Source organism: Euphorbia lathyris, chromosome 2 (assembly GCF_963576675.1).
Source record: "Euphorbia lathyris chromosome 2, ddEupLath1.1, whole genome shotgun sequence".
NCBI classification, from domain to species: Eukaryota; Viridiplantae; Streptophyta; class Magnoliopsida; order Malpighiales; family Euphorbiaceae; genus Euphorbia; species Euphorbia lathyris.
The window spans coordinates 26338940-26363097 of NC_088911.1; the positions used below are offsets into that span (position 1 = coordinate 26338940).

Here is a 24158-nt window from a genome sequence, read left to right on the forward strand (position 1 = left end):
TCTTGGCTTAGAATGAAGTCGATGTTAAGGGAGAGATTTCTGCCACCCGATTACGAGCAATACATCTACAGTTCCTATCGGAATTGTTCTCAAGGTGCAAGGAGTGTGCACGAGTACACCTCGGAGTTCTTGCGGCTTTCGGCAAGGGCTAACTTGTCGGAAACCGAAAGCCAAAAGACTTTGAGGTATTTTGAAGGGCTGAGGTACAACATCCAAGACCGTATCGGAACACAAATGGTGATTCGGGTGCAAGACGCCCGTAATTTAACATTGAAGGCCGAATCACAGTTGAGTGTGAGAGGACATGAAGGCTATAAGAGAGCCGGGACTGAGAGTACTTATGGAGGGAGAGGAGCTCCCAAGGCGATTGAGAAGGGAAAGGGAATTGCAAGTTCAAGCGATTCCAATGCGCCTAGTGCGGGGAAGGCGCCTAGTGGAGATGTGAGGCCTTTTAAGGCGACACAACCCCCTAGGGGCAATAACCCCTATGCAAGACTAGCCCCATTCAAATGTTTCCGATGTAATGAGCCGGGTCACCGTTCTAATGAGTGCCCCAAGAGGAGAAGTGCCAATATGGTTGAGTGGTATGCAGATGATGATGAGTACGATGAGGAAGGGGATGTTTGTTGTGACCCCGTTGATGATGAGTATGAGGGAGAGTATGAAGGGGGGCGAGCCATACATGTTGTGAGAAGACTCCTGATCTCGAGTAGAGTGGAGACGGACCAAAGACATCAATTGTTCCGAACTCGATGTCTTGTGCAAGGGGTGAGATGTAATGTGATCATTGACAGCAGTAGCCAAGAGAACATCATTAGCGACACCGCGGCTAAGAGATTTGGGTTAGTGATTGAGGCACATCCTAGTCCGTATAGTGTGGGGTGGATCAAAGATGTTGGGGAGATGAAGGTCACCCAAAGGTGTAGGGTCCCTCTTGAGATAGGGGAGTACCGGGATGAGGTTTATTGTGACATTGTGGAGATGGACGCTTGCCACCTATTGTTGGGACGGCCATGGCAATTTGATAGAGATGCTACCCATTCCGGAAGAAAGAACACCTATCGGTTTGTGAAGGACGGGGTTCGTTATGTGCTCACACCGCTTGTAGGAGAATCCAAAGGCAAGGAAAAATCTACCTTGATCGTTTGCCCAACTCACAAGGCGTTTATTAACGAGTGTGAGGAAAGTCAAACGGTCTACGTAGTGATGGTGAAATCTAGCACACCGTCGGAAAGAGTAGGGAGTGAAGGGGAGGAAGTCCCGGAAGAAGTGGGAAACCTGCTGAATGAGTTCCGTGATGTGTTCCCAGAGGAGTTGCCATACGGACTACCACCCCTACGGGACATCCAACACCATATTGATCTTGTGCTGGGAGCTAGTTTGCCTAGCCTTCCTCACTACCGGATGAGTCCCAAGGAGAGTGAAGTGATGAAGGAGAAGGTGGAGGAGTTGCTACGAATGGGCTATGTTAGAGAAAGTATGAGCCCATGTGCGGCACCGTCACTGTTGACGCCAAAGAAAGATGGATCATGGCGAATGTGTGTAGATAGCCGAGCCATCAACAAGATCACCATTCGGTACAAGTTTCCGATTCCCCGACTTGATGCCATGCTTGATCAATTGAGTGGGTCCAAGGTCTTTTCCAAGATTGATTTGAGGAGTGGGTACCACCAAATCCGGATCAAGGCGGGAGATGAATGGAAGATGGCGTTTAAAACGCGTGATGGGCTGTATGAGTGGCTAGTGATGCCATTCGGAATGACCAATGCACCGAGTACTTTCATGAGATTGATGAACCAAGTTTTGCGTCCGGTGATTGGGAAGTTTGTGGTGGTCTACTTTGATGATATTCTCATCCATAGTAAGACGTTGGAAGAACATGTAGAGCACTTGGGGACCGTGCTAGCTTTGCTCCGAGAGAATCAACTCTTTGCCAACACTAAGAAGTGTGACTTTGTGATGGAGAGCTTGGTGTTTCTCGGGTATGTGGTCAGTGGAAGCGGTATCCGGGTTGATGAAGAGAAAGTTAGGGCTATTCGGGAGTGGCCGACTCCGAAGACCGTTGGGGATATTAGAAGCTTTCATGGATTGGCTACTTTCTATAGGCGGTTCATCCGGAACTTCAGCGCTATCGTGGCTCCTATGACCGAGTGTTTGAAGAAAGGTAGAGGCTTTAAGTGGGGAGACGAGCAAGAGAGAAGTTTTGTGTTGATAAAGGAGAAGCTAAGCACCGCTCCGGTTTTAGCATTTCCAGATTTTGACAAGCTCTTCGAAGTCGAGTGTGATGCGAGTGGAGTAGGAGTTGGAGGAGTATTGATGCAAGAGAGGAGGCCCATCGCTTATTTCAGTGAGAAGTTGTGTGACTCGAGACAAAAATGGGCCACCTATGATAAGGAATTCTATGCGGTAGTGCGGGCTCTCAAGACGTGGGAGCACTACCTCATTAGAAAGGAGTTTATGTTGTATACCGACCACCAAGCCCTCAAATACTTGGGAAGTCAAAAGCAACTCCGGAGTTCCATGCATGCTAGATGGTCCGCTTTCGTGGATAAGTTCCCTTATAAACTTCTTCACAAAGCGGGTCAACAAAACAAAGTGGCGGATGCCTTGAGTCGAAGGGTAGCTCTCTTGAAAACAGTAGCCTTGTAGTTAGTGGATTTTGAGCACATCAAGGGAGAGTATGAGGAGGATCCAGACTTTGGGCTTGAATGGGAGAAGTGTAGGAGAGGTACCGAAGAGAGCGAGTATCAGTTAGTGGATGGGTTTCTCATGAGGGGTAGCCAATTGTGCCTTCCAGGTACGTCCATACGAGAAAGAGTGATCCGTGAGCTACACGGAGGGGTGTTAAGAGGACACTTTGGAAGAGACAAGACCTTCGAAGCGGTCAGCTCCCGTTATTTTTGGCCTAGGATGAGGAGAGATGTGGCATACATCGTGGAGCGATGTGAAACGTGTCAAACACCAAAGAGGCATGCCACTAATGCCGGGCTACGCATGCATCTCCCGATACCCGAAACTATTTGGGAGGATCTCTCCATGGACTTTATGTTGGGGCTACCAAGGACACAACGAGGGATGGATTCCATTTTCGTAGTGGTGGACCGATTCTAAAAAATGGCTCACTTTATCCCGTGTAGGAAGACGAATGACGCCACCGCCATTGCCAAGTTGTTCTTCCGTGAGGTGGTAAGGCTACATGGGGTGCCAAAGAGCATAGTATCGGATAGGGACACGAAGTTTGTGAGCCACTTTTGGCGGACTCTTTGGGCCATCCTTGGAACCATGTTGAAAATGTCGGGACAAACCCAAGATGTGAGATTATGTGCTCGCCCAAGCTGAGTTTGCCTACAACTCCGCCGTGAGTTCCACTACCGGAAAGTCCCATTTCGAGATAGTATACACCAACGCACCCAACCATTCGCTTGATTTGGGCGAGGTTCCCAAGGGGGAGAAGAAGAGTGTAGCCGCCCACAACTTAGCCAATGACTCACCAAATGCACCAAGAAGTCCGGCATAGCATTGAGGAGAAAAATAGCAAGATTAAGGCCAAAGTTGATGAGCATCGGAGAGATATACAGTTTGAGGTTGGGGATGAAGTAATGGTGTACTTAGGCAAGGAACGGCTAATGCATGCACTGAGTAGTAAGTTGAGGCCGAGGAAGTATGGCCCCTACCGGATCACGAAGAAAATCAGTGATAATGCTTACCAACTAACCCTCCCCAATTGGCTTGGGAAGATGTCTTCTTCTTTTAATGTGCAGGACTTGAGCTTGTGGAAGCCGGATGGGTCGTTGCCAACCAAGAGATCCGAGACGGAGTCCGACTCTTTCAAAGAAGGGGAGAATGATGAGGGCATCCCTTACCTAAAGCTGAGCCCGGAGCCGAGAGATGAGAACAACGAGGGTCGGACCACCCAACCAAGCACGTGAGGCGTGCTCAGCTAGGCGCCAAGCGTAGAGGACCCCCTTTCCGAAGAATTGCCTGAAGAACCTAGTACGCGGGGCGTACTTCTAGACACGTGGGGCGTCAAGACAGAGTCCGAAGCGAAGAATGCCCAGGAGGTCGAGTACACGGGGCGTAGCCCCAAGGACGCCTCGCGTAAAGAGCATCAGGAACGTCCCCAAGTCCAGTGGCTCCAGCACGCTGGGCGTAGTCCCGAGGACGCCTCGCGTAAGGAGCTTCATCGAGCGTCTTCAGATCCAGGGTCTCAAACACGTGGAGCGTACTATGGCCCATGCCGCGCGCACCCTTCCTGAAACAATACTTCTCCTCCAAGTTCTTACTAAGAGGGGACCATCTCTGCTGTTACTTATTTACTGTTTTACCATCAACCCTTATTTACTAAACTACCATGAACTCTTCCCCTTCCTATGCTACCCTTAACCTCATGATTTGCCAAAAACCCTATTCATGGGCTTTTGGTCTTTTATCTTTTTATTTGGGAGAGTATTTAAGCTCTCTTCTTTGTAATGTTTACCAACTTTGATATTATTGATATTGAAAGCCTCCATTGGAGCACCAAGGTTTCACCTTGTTGGGTTAACTCAACTTTCAAGTCTAGCTTTAGAAGATTGAAATCTTTGTTGGTTTACGATTAAAACCTCCAGTCGACTTTAATCTACATCAGAAAACCGATTGTATTCATGTCCATTTGCCATTTGTTATTAAACTCTACGATTTTGACCCTTAATTGAAGTAAGTTGTGTAATTGAACATATATCTCTCTTAACATACATGCTTGAAGAAAGAGATCATGTATTGTACTAGAAGTTGAACAAAAGTTACAGTAGTGTTAAAGGAGAAGATGAAGTCGTAAAGACTCTTCATCTGATTCCTTAATACAGAGAAGGAAAAAGAAAGCAAAAATTAATAATACTAATCTACTCCTAATTACCCCTATTTATAGGGACAGTCCTTACATCATAAATGAGCTGTTTACACAATTACAACTACATCCCTATACTAACTTATGAAAAAATACAATAACTACAACAGATTAAAAATCATTAGTAAACAGTTAGATAATATAAAGGAATAATTAACAGTAGATTAATTATATATGTTAACATCCCCCCTCAAGCTGGAAGATGAACATTAATGACCCCTAATCTCTGCAACTGAAAGTTGAAAGCAGGTGTGTGTAGCGGTTTAGTGAAGAAATCGGCTAATTGTTCATTGGATCTAACCGGGAGCAAGTGAATCTTTCCAGCTTGCACCTGATGTCTAACATAATGACAGTCTAATTCAATGTGTTTCGTTCTTTCATGAAACACACTGTTTTTGGCAATATGAATAGCAGATATGTTATCAGAGTATAATGTGGGAGAATGTAATTCAATCATATGCAAATCCTTTAATAAGTATTGAAGCCATTGAACCTCGCCGCAAGTATGAGACATTGCTCTATACTCGGCTTCCGACGAGGATTTGCTTATGGTTTGTTGCTTTTTTGATTTCCAGGAAATGAGCGACTTTCCTATGAAAGTGCAGAAACCAGTAACAGATTTCCTAGTTTCCGTGCAGTTAGCCTAGTCAGAATCAGTATAGGCTTTTATGTGAATATCAGAATCTGCGTAAAGGATAATGCCTTGGGCAGGATTACCTTTCAAGTACCTAAGTACCCTATGTGCATCGGTTAAATGCAATTCAGTAGGCTTGTCTAGATTCTGTGAAAGTTGCTGTACAGCGTAACTAAGATCAGGCCTAGTGTTAGTGAGATAGAGAAGTTTCCCTACAAGTCTTCTGTACAGGGTAATATCCTCTAGTAGGGGAGATTGAGAAAAATCAATTTTTGACATTGACATAGGCGTGGAACACGGCTTGCATTCTAAAAAACCAAACTCGGCAAGCATGTCAAGGACATACTTCCTTTGGCATAAGTGTATTCCATTAGAAGTCCTAGAAACCTCAATACCTAGGATATATTTGAGTTTTCCTAGATCCTTAATGGTAAATTCTTTATCTAAGAAAGCTTTAACCTCCCTTATTTCATCATGATTATCACTAGCCAGAATCAGGTCATCAACATAAACGGTAATAGCAATGAAACTATTATTTCTCTTTCTGATAAAAAGCGAAGGATCTGCCAAAGACTTAGTGAAACCTATAGATTGTAGAGCAGTGGCGAGTTTTATATTCCATTGCCTACTAGCCTGTTTGAGCCCATATAACGATCTGGTCAGTCTACAACTAGGATTGGGGATATCGGTGGAAACACCAGGAGGTAATTTCATGTAAATTTCCTCCTCAAGATCCCCATATAGGAACGCGTTGTTGACGTCAAGCTGTTCTAAGTGCCACCCTTTGATGGCAGCACAAGCAACAAGAACTCTAACAGTAGTTAACTTAGCAACAGGTGAGAAAGTGTCAAGAAAGTCAACCCCCTCTTGTTGAGTAAAACCCTTAGCAACCAACCTAGCCTTATACCTATCTATAGTCCCATCACTCTTCCTTTTTATCCTAAATGTCCATTTACAATCCACTTCCTCCTTACCCTCAGGTTTAGAACATATCTCCCAAGTTTTGTTATTATTTAAGGCGTTTAGCTCTTCTTGCATAGCCTGCTGCCACTCGGGGTGAACAACGGCTTGCTTGTAAGTTCTGGGTTCCTGATTTATCATAAGAGCCATGGAATAATTCCTTTGAGGTTGAGATAGTTTATCATGCGAAATGACTTTGGACAGAGGGTGATAAGTGGAACTCTCAATAAGATTAGTAGAAAGACCCTGAGCAATGGCACAGTGATAGTCCCTTAGATATTCAGGTTGCTTAGTCGTTCTATTTGACCTTCTAACACTATGACTAGGTGAGACATTAGTAGAGGGAATATCAATTTCTCTGTTGGACGCCTCAATCTCAGTATCCCTGTTAAGAGTTTCTTGAGAGCTAGAGACAACATTATTGTTATTATCTCTACTGACCGGTTCTTGATATGGAAAAATGTTTTCATAAAAGATAACATTTCTAGTGACAAAAACTCTATGAGTATCTAAACTGAGCACCCTATAGCCTTTGGTTCCAGAATGGTATCCTAGGAATATGCACTTCTCAGCCCTAGCATCGAACTTCTTTCTATCTCTATGTAAAGTAGAAGAGAAACAGAGACATCCAAATGATCTTAGATCATTATAATCAGGAACTTTGCCATTGAGAAGTTCATAGGGCGAAACAAAGTTAATAACTTTAGAAGGCAGCCTATTAATTAGGAAAACCGCGTGAGATATAAAATGAGTCCAATAAGTAACAGGCAATTTACTCTGAAACTGTAAGGCCCTAGCTATGTTCAGAATGTATTGATGTTTTCTTTCTACAAGGTCGTTCTGTTGAGGCGTCTCAACACAGCAGGTTTGGTGAATAATCCCTTTGTCAGCATAAAAATTATCTAGCTTGAATTCAAGGCCATTATCAGTCCTAATGATCCTAATGGTCTTATTGAACTGAGTTTCGATCATAGAAACAAAACGTTGAACCAAAATGGATACAACAGACTTAACTTGAACAAAGAAAATCCATGTATACCTAGAAAAGTCATCAACAACAGTGAGAAAATACTTATTTCCATTAATACCAGTATGGGTAGGACCCCATATATCCATGTGAACAATATCAAAACAATCACTAGTTTTAGACTTACTAATAGGAAAGGCAGGTTTCTTTTGCCTGGCCAAATGACATATATCACAAACAATATCTCCAACATTCAAATTGTCAATATACTTGTTCATGTGCCTAAAACTAGATTGTCCTATATGTCCAAGGCGATTATGCCACATCAAAACATTATTGTATCCACTATTATTATCAACACCATTCAAAGTAACATCGAAAGATTGGCTAACAGAACCATGATTCATAGCATTCACATTGTTAACAACATACTTATTAAAAGAAAGATCATCATTCAAGCAGGGTCTGTGTAGTTGATAAAGTCTGTCACTGGACTTAGCTAAACCAATCATCCTCTTCGTCTGTGTATGCTGTATGAAACAGTCATTATTAGTGAATTTAACCTCACAGTTCAGGGTATTCGTTAGCCTGGAAACTGAAATAAGGTTATATGCAAAATTAGGGACTAAGAGAGTGTCGTGCAAAATGAAATCCTATGTGAACCTAATAGTTCCTATGTGAGATGCATATATTTCTGTCTTATTGGGTAAGAGGACTTTCCAATTATTCACAGGTCTTAAATCTGAAAATATCTCTTTTATACTTGATATGTGGCAACTCGCCCCTGTATCAACTATCCAAGAGATTTTTCGTGTTTTGACAAGCATAGATACACTCAACATACCTTCAGTGACATTAGTCACGGGATAGATGGATGCAGTAGCACAGTTAATGTGCGATGTATTGCTAGGCGATGGAAGAAGCCTGAGTAGCTGCTGAATTTGATCATTTGAGAGCTGATTCATTGTTGGATTGATGCCGACTGGAGCTGCTCCTAAGATTCCACTTGAATTGTTCTCAGATTGATCTTCGGTACTCACAAAATTGGCCCTATTAACCTTGTTCTTGAATTTGTAACCCGGTGGATATCCATGTTTCTTGTAGCAGTTATCCACAGTATGATTCCTGAAACCACAATGAGTGCATTTCTGACCATTCGATCCAAACTTCCTGTTGCCCCTTGTATTTTGTACTAGGGCTATAAGTTCTTGAAGATCATGAGTTTGGTTCTTGGGATTCTGAACGAGCGCCAGTAAATCTTAGCCTATATTGACAGCGTCTGAGGCTTGACTTTGGCATTCATCTTGAACAATCAAGGAAAAAACCTTGTTGATGTTAGGGATGGGATCAGTAACCATTATTTGAGACCTAACGGTGGCGAAAGCATCATTCAGCCCTCTTAAAAAACAAACAACTTGATCTGCATCTCTGTTCTTTCTGACTGTAGCCAATGCATTGCACACACAGCCTTCACAAACACACTCTGGAATATCTCTGATTGAGATATATTCATCCTAGAGCATCTGCAACCGAGTAAAGTAATCTGAAACAGACTTATTACCTTGCTTTAAGGTGTAAATTTCTCCTTGGAGCGTCGCTAAGCGGAAAACGTCGGACTGTGCAAATCTCTCCTTCAGATTGACCCAAACTCTTCTAGCGTCTCCCATCCACAACACACTTTGAGCTATCGATGCAGATAAAGACCTAACGATCCAAGAGAGAACAAGATTGTTGCATCTCTTCCAGGTAACGAACTGTGTCGAATTGCTCGCCGGCGCTTCAATCGTACCGTCAACAAAATCCAATTTGTTCTTGGATAATAAGGCCATCTTCATATTCTGACTCCATGAATGATAATCGTTAGTTCCAGATAATGGTGGAGTAACATGAATAAGAGATGGATTTTCGCTAGAGTGAATGAAGTAAGGGCTGGATTCATCGATTCAGTTCACCATGACTGAAAATCAAAGGATAAAAAGGAAAGATCGAGGAAAAACAGTCGCGATCTAGGTAAAGGAGAAGGAAAAGGTAGAAGAAACCAAAAAAACCCAAGTATTGGGAAAGAAAATCGTAATACCAGAATACAGAGATTCTTGAATCGATCAGTGACCGATATTCATGAAATTTGTGCGGAAATGAGGAAGAAATTGCTCTGATACCATCTTAACATACATGCTTGAAGAAAGAGATCATGTATTGTACTAGAAGTTGAACAAAAGTTACAGTAGTGTTGAAGGAGAAGATGAAGTCGTAAAGACTCTTCATCTGATTCCTTAATACAGAGAAGGAAAAAGAAATCAAAAATTAATAATACTAATCTACTCCTAATTACCCCTGTTTATAGGGACAGTCCTTATGTCATAAATGAATTGTTTACACAATTACAACTACATCCTTATACTAACTTATGAAAAAATACAATAACTACAACAGATTAAAAATCATTAGTAAACAGTTAGATAATATAAAGGAATAATTAACAGTAGATTAATTATATATGTTAACCATCTCTGAAAAATTGCATCATTATGAACCGAAATTTCCAAAAAAAAGCCAAAGCTAAAGCAAAGCCTAAATTTGTTTAATCTTGAATTTTGTACGTCTAATCTAACCAATCACAAAATTACTCATGGAGATCAGCCTTTTGCTCTTTTATAGATAGATACTTAATAAACTAAAAAATTAAAACTATGGGGCAAGCACATGGATATTTAATCCTAGCTAGTTTTGTAACTTGATTTATTGGCCGGTAGTTTAACAACTCTATGTGCTGCAATTAATGATTATCAAATCATATCTACAAGATCATTAACACACTGATCAACAACCAACACTACACTTGTTTAATGCCATATTCCATCAAGTTTATGTCGTGATACATTTTATATTCCAGATTAATAATCAGTTTGAAACTCTTTAATAGTTTTCTTAAATTTAAGGGTAATTAATTTATTAGTCCCTATATTTTGACAAAACACACTGTTTAGTCCCTGTATTTTCAAAAACACACGGTAAAATCCTTAATGTTTTTTTCGGTGAACTGTTTAGTCCCTAACGTTTTTCTCGGTGAACTGTTTAGTCCATTCCGTTAGACTCTCATGGAGATTCTATTAGTCAATTTGGATTCGCGTTCTTCTTTTCCTTTATTTTCCTTTCCTTTAAACTCTAATGCATCTGAAATCAACTTTGAGTGTTCTTCTTCTTGATTTTCTTCTTAATCGTTCAAATTCATAAGCATTGAGTCTGTTCTTTTTCTTGTTCTTCATACAAATAACTTCTTTTTCTAAATTGGATTTCCTCTTCTGAAGTTTGAAGGTAAATAGCAAAGGGTAATTTAGTCATTTTCGAAGTCATAAACGGTAAAAAATCTAACAAACAGACAAAATGATCAAACAGTTCACTGAAAAAAAGGTTAAAGACCTTACCCTATGTTTTTAAAAATACAAAAACTAAACAATATGTCTTATCAAAATATAAGAACTAATAAATTAATTACCCTAAATTTAATCCCAACATTTTTTTATTTAAAGGATACGTAATATCTGATATCATATAACAAAGGTTCCGATTTTCGTCGATGGTCCAATATACTTATTATTATTTGTATATTTTATTGCATATTAAGGAAGTGGGTAAGGGTTGATTGATTGGGACATACTACGATTTTCCGACGTGGCCTTAGAAGAAACCGTCCTGGGAAATAAAGATGGCAAGTCTTATCTTGAATGGGACCCACAATTAATCTTTGTTTTCCTAATCATCTGCCACGTGTAACCTAAAACACTACACGAAATTTTTTACTTTGTCCCTGTACTCATTTCAAATTATGATGCATAGTCGGAAACGTGGACCCTACAAGCGAAAGAGACGGTGCAGGTGGCCTGGCCATGCCCCCACCATGCCATGTGAATACTGCGTCGTTTTGTATTTTTCCTTAATTTACAGTGTTGAATTTGGAAAAGAAAAAATAATAATAATAATTAAACCGTAAACTTTACCAGTTTTTTCTAAGGATAAAGTCTGATAAATTATTTTTTCAAATTAAGTCCTCCTGTTATGGATTCGACTTGCACTTAACTTTTCCGTCGAGTTTGGACGGCATATTATTAGAGCGATTCGGTCTATTGATGTGGACAACTAGAAGTAAGAGTGTCGACGACATATATTATTAGAGCAATTCGGTTTATTGATGTGGATAACTAAAAGTAAGAATTTATTGACTAGGATAGATAAAGAGTAAAAAGTGAAAAGAAATTACAAAAATTAATTTCTAATAGTTTCTTTCAAACTCGATTTTTCATAATTTCTAGTATTAGTAATAAATTATAGTTAGGACTGTTAGGGACTATTTTGTATTTTTTTTTTTTGACAACCAAATAAGCATATATTAAGAATCTAGAAGAAGCATATTACAAATAAAATCAGGGGGTACAGAAAACCACTCACCCCGATGTAAAGGTAAAATACTACTTCTAGCTAACAAATGAGCAACAGAGTTTGCAGAGCGACAGACAAAACGAATAGAGCAATTAGAAGACTCGTTCAAAGAAAAATGACAATCATTGGCTAAGGCGTTAAAAGGAGATGAAACCTCTAACGGGCGGGCCATAGACTGAACCACGATCAAAGAATCTGATTCAATGATTACATCCTTTCATCCGCGGTCTTTGATCCAACTAAGAGCTTCACGGACCGACAGCGCTTCAATGAACGATGCATCTTGATAATTCTGCAAGGATCCATTTTTAGCCGCAACAAAACGGCCCAACTCATCCCGAACAATACAACCAAACCCAGCCACATTCTCGTCTGCAAATGACGCACCATCCACATTCAATTTTAGGAAACCAATTGGAGGACGCTGCCACACCGTCAGGCTTGGCACAGCCGGACTGCTAGAAGGAGAAACAGACGCCTGCGCTTTCTTCCAGGCCTGTAGAAATGAGCCGGCCGAATGATACAGGATCGAAGCTTGTGAATCCTTCCGATTCCACACAATGTCATTTCTATAACCCCAAATAATCCACCATAAAACCGCTACAAGCTCAACAAGCTCCACCGGTTTCGAGAAGATCCAACCCCAATAATAAAAAATGTTTTGAAATTGGGTTCCCACATCCCCAATAGGCGAAATAGTCCAAATAGCTCGAGCCATAGTACATCTGAGAAAAATATGATAAGAATCTTCCACCGCCCCATGACAAAGCTCGCATAAATCCGAGATAGGAACCCTTCGGGCTTTCAGCGCGACTTTAGAAGGGAAACAGTTAGCAAGAACCCGCCAAAGAAGGTTCTTAACTTTAGGGGGCACTTTAAGATTCCAAACTTTATTCCATAGAGGAGAATTAGTGAACCAATCTGTTCCAACTCCAGCCATAAGCTTTCTGTACCCACTTTTAACTGTATAGTTGCCCCTTCGGTCATCCTTCCAATACCACACATCTTGATCAACCCTATTAGATAAGGGGACACGGAGAATAAGATCTGCATCACGAGGAGCAAAAATGCCCGAAACTAATCCAACATCCCAAGACCGCCGACCCTCCTCCATTAGATCAGCCGCCACTTCCACCCCTAACCCAACCAATTTTTCACTTACAATATAAGGAAAATGATCGTCAGGGAGCCACGGGTCATCCCAAATCCGGACCTCCCCACCCGTCCCAACAAATCTACGAATTCCTGACTTTAACAATTCTTGAGCACCCATAATACTACGCCAAATGAAGCTAGGCCCATCAGATAAAGATGCATCAAGAAAAGAGCAATTCGGATAATAAAGAGCTTTAAAAACTCGAGCCACAAGAGACTCAGGGTTTGAGTTGAGCCGCCAACCTTGTTTAGCCAATAAAGCTAAGTTGAAATTATGCAATTTTCTGAACCCCATTCCACCAGCTTTTTTAGGGCAACACAGCTTATCCCATGATTTCCAATGTAAGCTACCTTTACCCGAACTATCTGATCCCCACCAAAAAGAATTCATCAACTTCTCAAGGTCATCACATATATTCATAGGAAAAAGGAAGAGACTCATAGCATAAGTAGGAAGCGCTTGCACTACCGATTTGATCATAATCTCCTTTCCGGCTCTTGACAGAAATCTGGCCTTCTAGCTCTTCGGTCTAGCCCGCACCATGTCCTCAACAAAGCCAAAAACATATGCCCTACTCCTTCCCACCACCGAAGGTAGACCCAGGTACTTATCCGGGAGGGCAACAGTGGAAACCCCCAAAATATTACTAGTTTCAGCACACTCACCATCTGGGCAGTTTCGACTGAAAGATATAGATGATTTTGATAAATTTATTTTCTGCCCAGAAGCACATTCGTAGTCATTTAGAGCTTGTTTAATTGCTGAAGCTTCTGATCGATTGGCTCCGAAAAATAAGTAAGGGTAGATTAGACTTTTACTATAGGTTTTAGTTGCTGTTTATATAGCAGCATTCTTCTTCTTCTCAATTTAACTGTTTACGCTCTTTCTTTCTCTGTAATCTTCTCTCTTCTGTTCATCATTGTTCTTCATTGATATGGTAATGCAATTCTTGTAGTTCTTCTTCTTCAATTCAATAACACAGTTTCATTCCATTCAATTCTTTCAATCTAATATGGTATCAGAGCGCTTTAATGCGTGATTTTTCTTTTTCAAAGATCAATTTGGTCTTTTCCTCTTTGTTTGATCTCTCGATCTTTTTCTAGGTTTTCGTAACCAGTCTTTTGTGCGTTTCAGATCCTGAATCGCATTCATATTCAATCTTCAAATTGATCTCTTGATCGTTTGAATTCATTGTTTCACAGTGATTTTTCTCATTTTTCTTGGAGAGAAAATTTTCTCGATCTGCAGAAATTTTCTTGCTCATTTTTCCCAATTTTCACCTTTCTCCTTTGTTATCTCAATCAATTTCTTTGGAAAATGACACAACCAGATTCAGGAGTCACAATTGCTTCTGTCATAGCAGTTGATCCTTCACTTAATCCCTCCAGTCATTATTTTCTTCATTCTGGAGAAAATCCTAGTTTGGTTCTTGTTACGCAATTGCTCACAGGGAACAATTATCATTCATGGAGTAGGGAATTCAAACGAGCTCTGCGTGCAAAGAACAAGATGCCTTTTATTGATGGAAGTCTGGTAATTCCTACAGTTGGCTCTACCAATCGAGCCGCATGGGATCGTTGCAATACTATGATCTTTTCCTGGCTTAGTCGTTCAGTAAGTGCTCCTATTGCTCAAAGCATTCAGTATTTTGATAATGTTTATGATGCTTGGGTGAATCTTGAGAAAACACATTCTCAAGGTAATTCTATCAAAATCTCTGAGTTACAGGAACAACTATATTCATTTACCCAGGGTAATTTGACTGTTCTTGATTATTACACTCAACAGATGATTATTTGGGAAGAGTTAATAAATTTTAGGCCCTTATCTCTGTGTGTTTGTACTCCTGCTTGTACTTGTGCTCATTTGCTGACTAAGGCCAAGACTTATCAAGAAGAGGATTTAGTAATTAGATTTCTTAAAGGATTGAACTCTGAATTCAATGCTGTTAGGTCCCAAATCTTTCTCATTAAACCCATGCCAGATATTACCACAGTTTTATCAATGATTTTGCAACAAGAGAGGCAAAATTTGGGTAATTCTATTCATATAGAATCTTCCATCAATCTGGCTAAGGGTCACTATCAAGATAAGAAGAAGTCCAGTTCCAAATGCAGTCACTGTGACAAGCCTGGTCATACGGTTGATCAGTGCTATAGGAAACATGGTTTTCCACCTAATTTCAAATTCACAAAGAGCAAGAAAGGCAATATGACTAACAATGTCATCTCAGAAGGGGGATCAATACAGGCAGATGGTGATCATTCTGTCTCACATTCTCAACAGATTATACAATCTGCACATCAAGATGATGTTCATTCAGGAGGAATTACTCTTTCTAAGGCACAGTATGCTAGGCTCATGGGATTAATTGATGCTGGCGATTCTTCAAAAACAACTCATTCCTCACACATAGTTGGCAATGTGGTTTCAGGTTTGTCTAAGCCTTTGCATTTAGTTTCTAATTTGCAATCTTTGCATGATAAAAGTGATACTGTTTGGATTTTGGACAGTGGTGCTACTGACCATATTGGAAATAATATGGCTAGTTTTGTTAGCTTACATAAAGTATCAAATGTCACGGTTAATTTGCCTAATAATCAGCAGATTATAGTTAACCAAATTGGAAATGTCAGGATCAATGATCATATTATTTTGCAGCAAGTGTTCTACATTCCCAGTTTTAAATTCAATATAATTTCCGTTAGTAGATTAAATGAACACTCTAAGGCAGCATGTGTTTTTATTGACAATGTATGTCATATACAGGACACACAACTTCAGCTGATGATTGGTTCAGCTAAATTGTGCAATGGCCTGTATATCTTGACTCAGGAGTGTTCAACTGCTTCTCCTAGTACTGTTTCTGCTGTTTTCACACAGTCTGCTGCAATTAAATCTCAGCCTTTTTCTGCTAAGGAATTATGGCATCATAGGTTGGGGCATTTCCCTTTTTCAAAGTTAGGTTTAATAGGTGGTTTACCTATTTCTGCTGATTGTAATAAAGACTCTCAGTATGATTGTAGTGTTTGTCCTTTGGCAAAGATGAAAAGATTGTCTTTTCCTGTTAGTACTGCTACTTCTAGTTGTGTATTTGATTTAGTGCATATTGATGTTTGGGGTCCTTTTCATACTGAGTCTCATGTTGGTTATAAGTATTTTTTAACTGTCATAGATGACTTTAGTAGATACACTTGGATCTATCTTCTTAAAACAAAATCACAGGCTATTAATTGTATACAAGGTTTTTATTCTTATGTTCAAGTTCATTTTAATAAGTGCATTAAAACCATAAGAAGTGACAATGCACCGGAACTGAAATTAGAAGATTTTTGTCTTAAAAAGGGCATTCTTCATCAGTTTTCATGTCCTTATACTCCTCAACAAAACAGTATTGTTGAGAGGAAGCATCAACATTTGTTGAATGTGGCAAGAGCTATTAGATTTCAATCTTCTTTACCTTTGTCTTTTTGGACAGATTGTGTTATGCATGCTACATACTTGATTAATTTGTTTCCAACTCCTGTTTTGCAAAATAAAACTCCTTATCAAGTTTTGTTTAATAAAGAACCTGTTTATGATAATCTTAAAGTTTTTGGATCTCTGGTTTACATAGTTAATTTTCAAACAGGAAAGACAAAGTTTGATTCTAGAGCAGTGCCATGTGTTTTTGTTGGTTATAAAGCTAATGTTAAGGGTTACAAAGTTTTTAATCTCATTACTAATTCTTATACTGTTTCTAGAGATGTGAAATTTGTGGAACACATCTTTCCTTATAAACAAGCATCCCATTTTACTTGTATTTCTGAGATTCCTGAACAGGTTTTAAGTGACTCTTTCCTAGATAGCTTATCTTTCCAGAATGTAAGTGCCACTCTTCCAGATATCTCATCTACACATGTGCCTTCTCACCCTCTCACTAATTCTATTCCTGCAGATACTTCTATTTTGCATCATGATATTACTGTTGATCATTCTATTCCTACTAACTTGATTGGTGATATTACAAATGAAATAACTGAAAATAATGATAGTTTACATTTAGTTTCTATTGATGCTATAACTGATGTGGTAAATGATATGGACTTGTCTAACACCAATGATTCTAATCATTCTGCTGAATCTCTTTCTGATGTTCAAGTTATAGATAACTCTTTATCTACTAGGCAGTCAACTAGAACTAGAACTAAGCCCGCTTATTTGAAAGACTATCATTGCAACCAACTCAGTTCTATTCCTGATTCCATTGGTTCTAATGCTGTTAAATATCCTTTATCTAGTGTCATTGGTTATCAATCTTTATCTGAATCACAAAGGACCTATGTTCTAAATCTTAGCATTATTCCTGAACCAAAGAGTTACAAAGAAGCTGTTCAACATGATTGTTGGGTACAGGCAATGAATGATGAACTAAAAGCTTTAGATTTGAACAAAACCTGGATTTTAGTTCCTTTACCACCAGGAAAGAAAACAATAAGTAGGAGATGGGTTTGGAAAATTAAACTTAACAGTGATGGTACACTGGAAAGATATAAAGCCAGGTTAGTGGCAAAGGGTTACACACAGGTAGAAGGCATTGATTATCTAGACACTTTTTCCCCTGTTGTGAAATTAAACACTGTTAGGCTTTTGCTAGCATTAGCAGTTACTCAAAATTGGCCTTTATATCAATGTGATGTTAATAACGCATTCTTACATGGAGAATTAGAAGAAGAGGTTTATATGGATCCTCCAGAAGGATTAGTTTTACCTCAAAAAGGGTCTAGTTTGTAAATTACAGAAGTCTCTGTATGGCTTAAAGCAAGCCAGCAGACAATGGAATTCTAGACTTACTTCTTTCTTAACTGCACAGGGTTATTTGCAATGTGAGTCAGATCATTCTATGCTTGTCAAATACAATGGTTCATTACTTACCATTTTGCTTGTCTATGTTGATGATATTATTATGACTGGTAATGATCATCATGAAATTGTTCATATTAAATCTGCATTGAATAATGAGTTTAAAATCAAAGATTTGGGTACTTTGAAGTACTTTCTTGGATTAGAGATCGCTAGGAACTCTACAGGGTTACATATTTCTCAAAGGAAATATGCCTTAGAGTTACTTGATGATGCTGGTTTATTAGCTTCAAAACCTGTTGTAACACCCATGGATCCTACTTTGAGGTTGTCCAAAGATAAGGGCATTCTGTTACATGATCCGTCAGTTTATAGAAGGCTCATTGGCAGGCTCATTTATTTGATAAATACTAGGCCTGACATAACCTTTTCTGTAAACACATTAAGTCAATTTTTATCTAAACCAACTGATATTCATTATTCAGCTGCTAAAAGGGTGCTGTTATACATTAAGAACAATCCAAGTCAGGGTCTTTTCTACTCAGCAGAGTCAGAGTTGCATCTTAAAACCTTTTCTGATGCAGACTGGGCAACATGTGTAGATACTAGAAGATCAGTCACTGGTTTCTGTGTTTTTCTTGGGAAATCTTTAATCAGTTGGAAAAGCAAGAAACAAGTGACTGTTTCAAAATCCTCCACTGAAGCGGAGTATCGGGCCATGTCTGCAGTGACAGCTGAAGTGCAATGGTTAACCTATCTTTTTAACTTCTTAAAGATCAAGCACAAGATTCCCATTCCTTTGTTTTGTGACAACAGTTCAGCCATTTACTTAACCAGTAATTCCACTTTTCATGAAAGAACAAAACACATTGAATTAGATTGCCATTTTGTAAGAGAGAAACACAAAGCTGGATTGGTACATCCTTTGGGCATATCTACTTCACATCAGCTGGCTGACATTCTTACAAAGGCTTTGCCTTCAAGACAATTCAACTTTTTTCTCAGCAAGCTTGGAATTCTCACAATATGTATTCCAGCTTGAAGGGGGGTAATAAATTATAGTTAGGACTGTTAGGGACTATTTTGTATTTAGTTATATTAAGTAAGGGTAGATTAGACTTTTACTATAGGTTTTAGTTGCTGTTTATATAGCAGCATTCTTCTTCTTCTCAATTTAACTTTTTACGCTCTTTCTCTCTCTGTAATCTTCTCTCTTCTGTTCATCATTGTTCTTCATTGATATGGTAATGCAATTCTTGTAGTTCTTCTTCTTCAATTCAATAACACAGTTTCATTCCATTCAATTCTTTCAATCTAATAATTAGAATCGCCAAATTGATCCTCTCGCTTTCTAGCAGGTTTTTCCAAACTCGATTTCCAGATTTATAGAACCTACTGAAATTCTATTTCTGTAATTTCCTTTTACTTTCTGTCCTCTAATTAAGGAAGTTACTTATTTTATTTGTCCTCACAAAAGTGAAATATCCACAACAACATATCAAATCTTTCAAAGGTGCATGTTGCCGAAACTCAATTAAAAAAATTTAAATAAAAGCGGAATCATATAATCGAATCAATAATCAATAGGGGAATAAAAAAAAAAAAAAAAAAAAAACTGATGGAGATAAAATTCTGGCGCTTAACTGTGGTTTTTTTTACCTGCAAAAGAAAAAAAAAACTGCGGTTTGCTTTTGATAAGCATAGAAAACTATGGATCTGGATTTATGCAAAGCGACATAAGTGAGATGACTTAGCTCAAAAACAAATGCCAAATTAAATTACAATTTACAACCTCCGAATTGTATTATTTACTTTTTTTTTAAATATTATTATTTACTTTCTTTACAACCCTTTTCACTATTTCACAATAATCAACCTCTAAATAAAAATAAATAAATGTTTAAAATCACATTTCCAATATCTTTTAAAAAAAAATCATATTTCCAGTAACATCATTCTTTCAAATCTGTAAATCACTATTTTCCCAATTTTCTTTTTCTAAATATTTATTTTCTCTCCTAATAATAAACTACTTTAAAATTAAAAAATTAAATGATTAAAAAAAATAAAAAAAAATATTTAGAATATTATTTTCACAGTTCACCTACTTCTAGAGTGGTAATAAAATGTAAAATTCATAAACCTTATGGTCCGATTTTGATACTCGGAAACCATAAAGAAAATAATAGCAAAATTAAAGAGTCATGGCTATAATTTACCCAAACAAACAAAGTTTTGGAGATTCATTATTTAGATTTCTAGATTTTTTTTCCTTTTCTTTTCTGGGTTTTCTGAAACGGTTCGTTTCGTAGCACCATGCTTAATCAGATCTGTAGAATAATACTCTAATACGAACAAACAACTTGCTCGATTCTCTCCAATTTTGCACGGATTCAATCCATATCCTCTTTGGTTTGTACACTCTCTTACTCTTGCTGTTGCTCTTTTTGTTTCTTAATTCTTTTTTTGAAACTGATTTTGAATTGTGTTCTGTTTCTTCATTTTTCGTTTGCTTGATGGCTGAATTTTGTTTGTGATTTTTATTATTCGGTCCACGCTGATTGTTTTGCTTCAACTCTGGATTGTCCTAATTATACGCTTTAATTGTTTCTCCTTATGGTGTTTGTAACCGTACGGTTCCAATGCGTTCTGATCAATTTCGGTACATTCCTCTTCTGTTCTTCTTCCTCTATATTATGATTCATTTTCTTTTTCTACTGATTTTTTTTTTGTGTGTTGGATAAAATTCCGGATTCATTTGCAGTATATTAAGAGGATTCTTTAACTCGATTGAGATCAGATACTGGTATCTGATTTCACTTTGCTTGCTTATGCTTGATCTTGTTGTTTTTGTTGCTTTTAGTGGTTTAGAAACTCTGGTTCCTTGTATGCGAGAACCTTAAAATATAATTTTGCAAGGTAGTATTTGTCGTCTTGAAGTGTAAAAGCGGTTTGTGGCATTGAAATAACTACCATGTAGGAGTTTTCTGGATGAGAACCCTCCTTTTTATCCAACTGTTTTTCTTGTTGGGATTTATGATTGAACGTTTCATTTTGCAACAAAACATTTCAGTTAGTTTGGTATGCCAATCTTGGTTAAAGTCTTGAAAGAATATCGTTGCTTTTCAAAAGTGAATTTGGTTTATCTTTTCAGAATGTACAAAAAGAGGAATGTCAAAATATGCTTTTAGTTATTAATGCTTAGAAAATATTTCAATAAGATGGTTTGCGAGGAATTCTTTTTTTTTTTTTTAATAATTTTATGACATTACTGAATCACATCTGGTTTCTTTCGGAGTTCGTAGCTTGATTTTGTGATCAGATTATCATATGTAACCTTCTTAATCACATCCTAAACCTTATTAATGACTGGAATAGCTATGTTGAGGATTTTTGTATTCTTTGCTGCTCGTCTTACAGAAGTCATCATTAATGGACTTCTGAGGAGCCTTTTCAAGCTTCATGTTTAATTTATATAATTAATCCAAATGATTACCTACAATGTCGTTTTAGACACAAGGATAAACGAATATTTGAGATGTCATATTCTTCCCATTTTCTTTTTTCTTGGTATTTTCTTTCTTCATGTGAAATGAAATTCTGAGCAAACATTAGAACTTCAAAAATATAATTCCTGCTATAGTCAGTTGTTTGATGCTTATTGCAACCATAATGGTCAAGCCTGTAACAGCTAAAAACCATTCCGATGTAGAGGAATGATTAATGACACATTTCATGTGAAACAAGTTAGTAATATATACTCTGTTTGTTTTGGAAGTTGCATTTACTTTCTTTGCTATTCTTACTAGCTGTTAGGGCTCTCAATTCCAATCTATTAATGCAACTCATGCTTCTGTTGACAAGACAAGCAAGAATTACATGTTCAAGCTTAAACTTAACTTTCTATCCATCTTAGTTACTGTTAAACCTTCTTGGATACTGATGTTTCCAATGCTAACAATAATTTCTTTTGCACAGCAAATGTGCTATAGATAAAAGGTGATTGATGGCTGTAGCAGAAGCAAGGGCTGTATGGCAAAGAACAGCCAACCGTTGTTTTGTCCAAGAAGATGCAAAAAGAGCTCCCAAATTAGCTTGCTGCCAATCATCATCTTCATCATCCAAACAGGTTGATGGGGGACCAGTAAATGGAGCAGACATGCCTGATGACCCTGCTGTTGGTTTCATGCCTCGCCACAGGAACCCCTCGTATTCCAATTTACCCCCTGATACAAGATGGTGGCTTCAGCTACAACCTAGCTATGGATACCAAAAGGGTCTTACTAAAGAACAGTTGAATGTCTTAGAGGCAGAAATGGAAAACTTGAGAGCTGAAATTATAAATTCACCCTCTATAGTTGGTGGCGCTCACAATGACGGCATAGGTTGCACATTATTAGCTGGTGACAAGAACGTTCGATCTCCTGTTACTGCAGATCATAGGATCAATACTGATTGTATGAAGGAAGATACTGGAGTTATTAAGCAACAGGCAGAAGTTCTATATGATGACACTAGGGAAAACTTAAAATTGATGGATATGGAAGCAATTGAATGTTTACCTTGGCTTGCTAGTGAAAAGAATGTACCATGGTGGCGCACGACAGATAGGGATGATTTGGCCTCCTTGGTTGCACAAAAGTCACTTGACTATGTCGAGAATTGTGACCTCCCCCCGCCTCAGAAGATGCATGTTAAGAGATATTCTGGTGGGCATCCTGGATCTTTTGATTACGATGATGTCTTCAGCTCAATAGTCCAGCATGGTGGTTCTAGTCCTGAAAGAGCTCATAGAAGTCGGATGGCTTCTGTTGAGGAGATCCTGCAAAGTGGTTCTGACCAGCCATTCAGGTATCTGCTTATATTCTCTCTGTATCTGTGGTTCATATAGTGCATTCTGATTTCTAAAAGATGCATGAATCTCTTACAATTTGACAATAATCCATTTCCAATTGGTGTTTCCGTATGGTAAGTAAGTGAAGTTGAAGCATATTTGGTCTAACATGAAGGTAATTTATCTTTCTTTTTCAAGTACATATGCTTGTCTATAACTATAACTTTGCATGCATTACATTCGAATAAATATTTGCATATGTTGTTTAATGTGTAACCTGAATTAATGTATGAACCTGCAACCTTAAATTGTAGTTCGGGTACAACCCATGAAAACACTTGCTGTATTGGACAAGTTCCTGATGGTGATACTTCCAAGGCTCAGCTACTGGAAGCACTCCGTCATTCCCAAACACGAGCCAGGGAAGCAGAGAAAGTAGCGAAGCAAGCCTGTGAGGAGAAGGAACATATCGTTAAGCTCTTTTTGAGACAAGCCTCGCAGCTTTTTGCCTATAAGCAATGGTGTCATCTGCTGCAGCTTGAAACCCTTTACTACCAGGTGAAGAATGGTGAGCAGCCTATGTCCAATCTGTTCCCTGTGGCTCTTCCCTGGATGCCTCCGAAAGGAAAGAAATTCCGGAAGAACACACAGAAGTCGACACGGAGCAAGAGAGACAGGCCTGGGCAACCATGTAATGACATTAGCAAGTATGCAGTTGCATTCGCTCTCGGGTTGAGCCTTGTTGGTGCTGGCTTGCTTCTGGGATGGACCGTTGGCTGGATGTTGCCTTTATGAGTTGCAACTAAAATTTCTGCTTATGAAAATATATTTATGAGGGAAATTGGTTGGATGAAATTTATTTGGCTTATGTATTTTCTTAGAATTCAGTGTTTTTGTATATTCTGCTCTGTTTGTGGAGCTTGTGTACAAATAGTGCCGGCTGTTCATGTAAATATTGGTGTGTGTTTGTAACTGTATATCAGTGTATGTTTAGAGAATGCAAAATCAAGTTCAAGGTTTCCTTTTGTGATTGTACTTTTATCAAGATTCACATTCGCGAATTGTATAATAATCTAACTGCTGATATTAGATTTCTCTTTGTTTCAAGGAAAATTATTTTTTTTGAGCAAATAATTTTTTTTTGGATAAAGTAAAAAAAAAATTAAAACGAGCGTTGATAATCTTAAAATTAAAATGAGCCTTGACAATCTCAAGATCATTGTGAGGAGAGATAGATCTCTGAAAACGATGATTTTGAAAAGGGTGTTATTGTTCCCGGCCCTATTTTCACGTACTTAGTCTAGGGAAATGACAAAACTGTCTTTATTGTTTTAGTCTTTGCAAAAAGTTTTTTTTTTCTCTCTACGGAACGCCGGCGTGTGGCTATCATGCCTCACCGTGATGTTCACATTTTTTTTCCAATTTTACAGTTTAATTATTAAT

General features: G+C 38.5%; 1 protein-coding gene across 2 annotated transcripts; it reads left to right on the top strand.

Moving 5' to 3' along the window:
* The first annotated feature begins 20049 nt into the window (after positions 1-20049).
* LOC136217492 (uncharacterized) lies at positions 20050-23740 on the top strand. Of its 2 annotated transcripts, none has more exons than XM_066004087.1 (3): positions 20050-20293; positions 21860-22732; positions 23030-23740. In XM_066004087.1, exons 2-3 carry the CDS (start codon positions 21888-21890, stop codon positions 23508-23510), a joined length of 1326 nt encoding a protein of 441 aa, XP_065860159.1. In that variant the 5' UTR covers positions 20050-20293; positions 21860-21887; the 3' UTR covers positions 23511-23740. The 2 variants fall into 2 exon arrangements, with proteins under 2 accessions (XP_065860159.1, XP_065860160.1); XM_066004088.1 differs by lacking the exon at positions 20050-20293 and adding an exon at positions 20336-20543.
* Positions 23741-24158: the final 418 nt, after the last annotated feature.

Excerpts from the sequence above, each read along its gene's own strand:
- LOC136217492 (XM_066004087.1), top strand. The coding sequence starts at position 21,888 with ATGGCTGTAGCAGAAGCAAGGGCTGTATGGCAAAGAACAGCCAACCGT. Across the intron at positions 22,733-23,029 it reads GGTTCTGACCAGCCATTCAG|TTCGGGTACAACCCATGAAA; the intron begins GTATCTGCTTAT and ends CTTAAATTGTAG.